The 7,741-nt window shown below is 37.9% G+C and overlaps 1 protein-coding gene across 2 annotated transcripts; it reads right to left on the bottom strand.

Annotated features, from left to right (window-relative positions):
• Positions 1 to 215: 215 nt before the first annotated feature.
• TOPORSL (topoisomerase I binding, arginine and serine rich like) lies at positions 216 to 4,411 on the bottom strand. Of its 2 annotated transcripts, none has more exons than XM_005606003.4 (2): positions 4,169 to 4,411; positions 216 to 2,838 (listed from the first exon to the last, which is right to left on the bottom strand). In XM_005606003.4, exon 2 carries the CDS (start codon positions 2,577 to 2,579, stop codon positions 396 to 398), a length of 2,184 nt encoding a protein of 727 aa, XP_005606060.3. In that variant the 5' UTR covers positions 2,580 to 2,838; positions 4,169 to 4,411; the 3' UTR covers positions 216 to 395. The 2 variants fall into 2 exon arrangements, with proteins under 2 accessions (XP_005606060.3, XP_023485571.2); XM_023629803.2 differs by having other exon boundaries at positions 4,295 to 4,411.
• Positions 4,412 to 7,741: the final 3,330 nt, after the last annotated feature.

The raw sequence follows: 7,741 nt of genomic DNA, 5'->3' as shown, positions 1-7,741 counted from the left end.
TGGAATATATATATATATTTAAAGTAAAATTTGTGTCTTGTAATACTTAATGTGCATATCTTGTGCTAAGCAACATATACTCCTATCGTTAGTATAGTCTTTGAGGTGTTTGCAACTTTTGGCAGCCAATCTTCATGGTCAAATCTTGGAACTGAAAAATAAGTTAAATATTTTAAGAATTCAATTCATATGATAAAAAGAAGACAGAAATAATATTTACACATATGGTCAATTTAATGACATGCATTTGTCTCCAAAGGCAGACTTCAATTTAATCATCAGGCTTTTAGTTCCAGTTACAAAGTGGTGGGATGAATCTTTTTAAAAATCTTTTTCAGATTATATTCATACTTTCAAAGATCCTTCGTGGCTAGTTGAATAGATCGATTTGCCTTTCAAAACAATTTGCACCTCTGTGTTTCTGATACTTTGTCTCTTTTATGTTCATTCTTGGCCTGGTGATGTTTCTGAAGGCTTGAATTCTGCTTTTTCTTTTGGATTTGCCCCCTGCAAGAAGGTACACACTCAGAAAGACTACTCATTTGTCTTAGACCATTCAGATCCCCCACTTCATCACTGACGTCCTCTGTGGTTTGTACATCTGGACACTGGCATTTGTTTTTTCTGTGCCTATCTCTTCTGGCTTTTCTAGCTGTAGGAAATGTGGCTTTTTGCTTCATCTCTTGTTTACCTGGGGATTTGTGTTCCTCAGTCTGTAGGCATGTGAGATTGTCACAGTGGCTTCCAGCTTGGGAAGCAACTTCTCTTTTAGAAGGTCTCTTCCCAGCAGTTGAAAGAAGCTTCACATATTGAGTTGAAGATGCCCTCCCATTGTTTGACTCATAGCCATGCACATTCTTTTCTTTGGAGGGCTCACAGCATATATTGTGGGCGAGGCATTCACTTTTGAGGCTTCCTTTCAGAGAGAGATTACTTGATTCTCTGCTTACAGTTCCCTTTGTAAATCCAACACACCAGGATTTAGATCTGTGAGTACTGAACCTTGATCGTCTTTGGATACTTCTACTGTAATGTGAACCAGCTTCTGCAAATTGGGAGGATTGTCTGCACTTTGTCCTCTTTTTTCTGAAAGAGCCCACTTTCCTACCATCTCTCTTAGAAGAAAAGGCAGTTTCTGAGGTGCAGCTGTAAGAGGGGTCCCTCTTTCTGGATTTGCAACTTATCAAGGATCTTTCTCTGGACAGTCTTCTCTGAAAGATCGTTGGTGAAGAACTTGAATATTTGTTTTCTTCTGCTTCTTTTTTCTGGAAATTGATCTGCTGGCCAACTCTCAAACCCCTTCTTTCTCGTAGACTGTGCTTCTCTGGCTGTCCCTGATTAAAAATTGCTGGGGAACTGAAGGTGCGTGCAGTTGTTTCTCTCTTTCCCAGACCCTGGACACGACCAGGAAGCAACCTTGTCCCGTCTGTCTTCTTCTCTTGAACATTTTTTTTGCAATTCAGTAAGCCTGGGCTGCTTTCCCTTGGTGTGACCCAGTTCAGGAGCAAATTATCAGTAGAAATTGTGCCTTTGTGATCGCCTGATTCTGGTTTGTCTTTGATCCAAGCATGGATTTTACTTGCTGTTTTATGAGTGTGTAGCGGGATTTCAGATGTCTTCAAGGTAGAGTTACCATTTGGAAAGTGTTTCAAGCCTGACAGAGGCCTTTGCTCATTATTGCATTGGCCCTGGTGTTTTTTAGGCTGCTTTGTATCATGTTGAGATGCCAGTAAAGCCTGATCCTTAGGCAAAGGTGAAGCGGGAACTGAGGCCATGGACATCTTTTTTACCCGTGGTGAAGCAGAAGGACATTGATAGATGGCTCGTTGGTCATAGGTCTCCATGTTGTAAGGGGAATGAACAAAACTGATAAATTCATGCAGAAAATGGTGGGTGTGTTGTTGGAGATAAGGTTCTAAGAGGTGAACGAAGAGCTCACTGTCCAGATCACATTCTGTCATGTGGTGGAGAATGGCGGCTAGGATATTCTTCACTGTGTAGCCATAATCTCCATAAACGGCTGTTAGTTCCCGTTTCAGCCAAGGGACTAGCCGGTGTAGGCGACCAGGGTTTCTTTTGAAATAATTAGCTGACAAGTGCTTTTCAAGTCTGTAGCCTTGGACATGTGTCACCCAAATTCCAGAATAATACAGAGCTCTTCTGAACTTCATTACCACATGATCTCTAAAGTGACCCACGGACATGGAGTTTGGTGGGAACTTCCCACTATCCCCAAATTCATTCAGTAACTCCTGGACAGTCAGCTCTCTCAATGGTCTGATTTTCCTTGTAATGTCCTCACGGTTCAGACTGAGATGATTGTTTTGAAAAGACTCAACATAGCTTTCCTCCTCTGAGGGAGGAAACACTGAGTCTTCTCCGATGTTGTTCTCTGGCCTGGTAGAACAACACTGAGAAGTAAAGCACTGCATGCTGGAAGCAGACATGGATTTCTTTCTTGGTCTTGAATATAGAGAGTCATTACCACTCTTGTTAGAACATGGGTTCCAATTAGACTCGTTCTGAGTGCCCTCCAAGCAGTTAGGACACTCACAGTCAGATGAGAGATCTAAAGGCATTGCCCTAAACAGTCATATATGAGAAAAAGTGGTTCAAATCACTTCCTCATCTGGCCTGAAAAATGTCTATTAAAAACATTCCATGAGTATTTCTGTAATATGTTTTGTCTGCATGGAATAAATTCTAGAATAAAGTTAAGAAACAAACCATTCTCTCAAATTAATAATAATGTGCTCAGTAATACCCAAAGTAGAGAAGGCAATGAGGATTCAGGCACACTGATTTTCTCTTTCTCTCTCAAATTAGTTGTTGCAAACTCTGAAAAGCAAATTGGAAATAAACATCAAAATTTGAGTATCATATCCTTTAACCTAGCAATTCTACATCTAGAGATTTAATCTAGATATCCAAATCTGCAAATAGATAGATAGATAGGTAGATATAGATATAGATTGGGGGAGTTTTTTGTAATAACAAAAAACTGAAAACAACCTAAATATCCATCAGTAGGAAACTTGTTAGATAAATAATGGTTTATCTATAGCATTTAACATTACTAAGCCATTCAAAAAAAGGGGGCAATTTATACATACTGATATGAGAAGATAGCTGAATATATTGTTAAATGAAAAAGTTTATAAAAAAATATGTTAGACTGTTATAAAAGCTTAGAGAGTAATCATTAATTTCTGCCAGTATTGTAAAATAGACGCTTTGAAAAATTGTCCCACTAGGAATAACAAAATAGTGCTAACTGTAATTGTAAATATAGCTAATTGTAAATATATCTAAGTTGAGGAAACTGGTAAAATTCTCAGAAGCAAAAAAATTAAAGATAGATAGGAATCCAGAGAGGGAAGTGAACTCTGATACCAACTAGTTGCCCATATCTGGTCCTTGAGCTTCAATTCTGATGGTCAGAATTGATAGCTGTAGATAACAGGAGACAGAGAATAGACTCTGTCCGAATTTGGATGTGTGTTAGGAAACCTCTGCATAAATCTGTGTACCCAAATGTCTACGTTCTCACTGAAAAGGAGAATTAAAACAAAATCACCCACACAAGACTCAGCAAGAAATCTTTTTTTTTTTTTTTTTTTTTTTTTTTAAAGATTTTTTTATTTTTTCCTTTTACTCCCCAAAGCCCCCCGGTACATAGTTGTGTATTCTTCGTTGTGGGTTCCTCTAGTTGTGGCATGTGGGACGCTGCCTCAGCGTGGTCTGACGAGCAGTGCCATGTCCGCGCCCAGGATTCGAACCGAAGAAACACTGGGCCGCCTGCAGCGGAGCGCGCGAACTTAACCACTCGGCCACGGGGCCAGCCCCTCAGCAAGAAATCTTAGCTGAGATTTTGTTACCAGAAACCATTAAGTACATCTGGAGACTAAATTCAAACAATCAGTTTTCCTAAAACCCTCAAAAGGATCATTTATTTTGAGCTTGGTAGTTACCCTGGGTAACTGGCAGAGGCAAACACACATTCTCCCAAGAGAAACACAACTTAAACCCAGGTCCGTGAACAAATTTCCTCTAAATGAGTTCACAATCAAAAATCACTAACAAGAAGTAAGTTATCATAAGCATGCATCCACAGACATGAAAGAGCAAACTGGGCTCCTAAGAGAATTAGAAAATAAAATAAGCTCACAGAATGTGCATAACTTTCAACTCATCTCTTCAGGTTTCAAGCCTTTCCAGAGGTAATGCTTTCACCAGGTCTTCATTCATCTTGAAAAGCAAAAATGACAGTAATTACATTATTTAGCAAATTTACCTCCTACAGGATCTGGAGGTGTCCACACTCGTTCGAGCCTTAGCCTCTGAATTAATTTGGTTGTAGTGGATCACTTCTGTTTTGTTTGCCTTAGAGACAGAATTTAGAACACGAGGCAAGTTCTACTGTGGACTGGGGGAAGAGAGACAGCTCCAAGTTTTCCATGAAGTTTGGCATCTTATGTTTCCCAGTAGTGTCCCAAGTGACATTAAGAGGCAAGCCCTGAATAAGACAGCATTTAGATCTGTGACTTAGAGGTTGCCAGAACTTTTTTATTTTTCTAATGGACCGATCAAAGCCAACAGTTGTAACAAGTGGTCTGACTCAGAAGAGAGCCGGAGCAGGAGGTGAAATGTAGGTTTTCCTGATGAATTCCCCAAAGAAACAGTTGCTCGTCTAATATTAATATTTGGATTTAAATTATTTAATCAGAAAATTGTCACTTGCTCTTTAAATGCAAGCTATAAATAAACTTAACATGGATACAAGGTGGTTAATCAACATCTTGGTTGTTTGTGTACCAAAGTTTTAGACCAAAATTATTAAAATGGGTTATTTGGTGGAGATCTTTATTCATTAGAGCTAAATACCAGTTAATACAGACAACACAATTGGAAGGTCACTCACTATATATATATATATATATATATATATATATATATATTTTGCTTTAGTCACTGTTATACTCCTTTTAAGTTTAGTCATGCATAGCAACATTATTCAGCATAAATAATCAGATCCAGCGTAAAACCAATTTAGCTCACAGGATATTTGGGGGAATTAGATGAGCTATTTTGTGTTAGTGCTTGATACCTAGTAGTAGTTCAACAGAACACTCATTTTAGTGTTGTTTTAAGTAGATTTTTTTCTGAATTCCCAATACGGTATATAACTTTTTTAAAAAATGTGTTTTGTGTGACTTTATAATCCAAAATAAACCATTTCTGATACCCTCATAACTGTAGGGCAATATAAAACCACATATTCTCATAAGCTTCGTACCTATGTCAGCATTATACAGAGGAAAGAACAGAACAGACATGAGTTCTTGTTCTATTATTACCCTGGGCAAGACCATTTGTGCTGCCTGCATCTCAGTTTACTCATCTGTGAAATGAAGCTTATAGAAAGACTCAAATAAGATAATAAATGTAAAAAGTATTTTGGACAATACAATGCTTATTAGTAATAAAGTGCCCTCAAGAGATAATCTCATCTATACACTGTGCCTAACACAGTAAAAATACTCAATAAATATCTGCTGAAAAGAAGGGGAGGGGGACAACTAAGAGAAGGATGAGAGGAAGGGAAGAAGGAAGAACATAAGAGGGAGCCATTCAAGTTTCTCTTTCAGATGCTTATTTTTCAGTCTATCTCTCCATTTTTTCTGCCATTAATATCTTCCTTTCCTTTTCTTCTTATTTTCACTTCCTCAGTTTCTAAATACTCAAAATTCTGAAGCAGCTTAGAAAGGAAGAGGTTGTTAGGAAAGAGATGCATTGGAATCTAAAATGAGAGTACTTCAGATTTAGGAAGATCTTAAATTGACAATGACAACTGACAAATTGAACAATTAATCTGATCATTAGAAGCTAAGAGATCAGATCCTTTATTTTCCTACCTGAGTTCTGAGCTAGCTAGTTGGGAATCTTGCTCTTCTGGAGTTTTCCAAGTTCCATGGCTCTAGAGCAGAGTTTCTCCACCCAAGCACTCTTAGAGCCAGATAATTCTTTGTTCTGCTTTGTAGAATGTTAAACACCATCTCTGGTCTCTGCCCACTAGATGCCAGTGTTACCACCTACCCAAGTATGAGAACCAAAAATATCTCAAGATATTGTCAAATGTGCCCTGGGGAGGGAAAATTGGCCCCTGTGTTCAAAACCACTGTTCTACAATCTAAAATTACTACATTTTGAGATAGTTTTCCTCACTGGGGCTAGAAGCAGTTCTACCAAGTAGCTGCAGCATGTGCATGCTTGGGAAGCATCAAGTGTAAATTAGTTGAAAGAGCATGGACTTTGAGGCCAGAAAACCTGAGCTTGAATTTTGATTCTTTTCATTTGGATTTGTTTTCTATAAACAACATCGTAACTTCTCTGAGTTTTGTTTACATAATCTATATACGATAGCATGGAAGGTTTCTACATAGCCCTTAGCATCACCAAAATAGTATACAGTTATGTGACTATTTCCTCCCTGTCCTTACTAGAGTATAAGCTCCATGAGGAAAGAAGGGTGAGGTCTTTGGTTTATACACTGCTGTTCCCTCATGCTTAGAACAAGTCTGACACATTAGAAGAAATCATATGTATTTGTTGAATAAATTTTCTGTAAGTAGAACAAAGTGCAGTATCTAGTGTATAGTAAGTATCAACAATTGTAGCTTACAGTCAATTCTCATTTATTCAAGGTAGTTATGTTCTATAAAGTCATCCATAAACAGTGAGTTAGTGAATTCTGAACCATCGCTCCTAGAGGAAGTACAGGTTATATTCCTTCAGGCCTCTGGTCACATTTTCATCAATGAAACAATACATAACCTTGTTTTATTTGTGTCTGTTAAAGACATCTTATTTAATATATGTTGTTGGTTCACTAACATTGAACTTGCAGCTAACAGCACTATAACTATACTATAACTAATGCCTGAATGAAGTTAATCTAACACATGTATTTTCTCCATAAAGCACATCATAGTTTTCTTGCACTTAGGAAAACTACATAGCATTTCAACATTATGCTTGGAGGTCATTTCAAATAACAAAATCACCAAGAAACAAAAAGCACAAAAATGCAAAGACGTGGCAATAAATAGACCATGAAAAGGAAACTGTAGTATGAGAGCTGAAATAAGAAGGCAGAGCATCACTTTGTTCGACCTCAGCTGGGAATGTGTGAGTTGGGTAACTCAGATCTTTCGCTGCTCTGCACAGGTCCATGAATGACCATGAAAACACTGTGAGCATTGATTTTGAGGTTACAAATAAATTTTAGGGAGTAGAAAATTCACAAATACAGAATCCACAAGTAATGAGGATTGACTACATTTGTGGACAAGGTCAGTTTCTGCAAGGGGATACAAGAGAGTTCTTACTAACTTAATCCTCAGGGAGAGTAATGAAATCTTATCCCAGGCCAGGTATTTTCCTCTTTGTATCTAACAATAGGATAGCGTTTCTCTCTCCAATGTGTTCCCTTCACCAACACATAAAGGGAAACAGTGACTATAAATTCCTGTGTGCTTTTTCTAGTTCTGTGTTCCTTATGGTCCCTCCTTTTCCACACATTTGGAGATCCTCCAGCTATCTTTCTGTTATTGATTTCTAGTTTAATTCCATTGTGGTCTGACAGCATACTTTGTATGATTTCTATTCTTTTAAATTTGTTAAGGTGTGTTTTATGAGCCAGAAAGTAGTCTATCTTGGTGAATGTTCCATGCGAACTTGA

This window comes from Equus caballus, chromosome 25 (assembly GCF_041296265.1).
Source record: "Equus caballus isolate H_3958 breed thoroughbred chromosome 25, TB-T2T, whole genome shotgun sequence".
NCBI lineage: Eukaryota > Metazoa > Chordata > Mammalia > Perissodactyla > Equidae > Equus > Equus caballus.
This window is presented reverse-complemented; position numbering and strand designations above follow the sequence as displayed.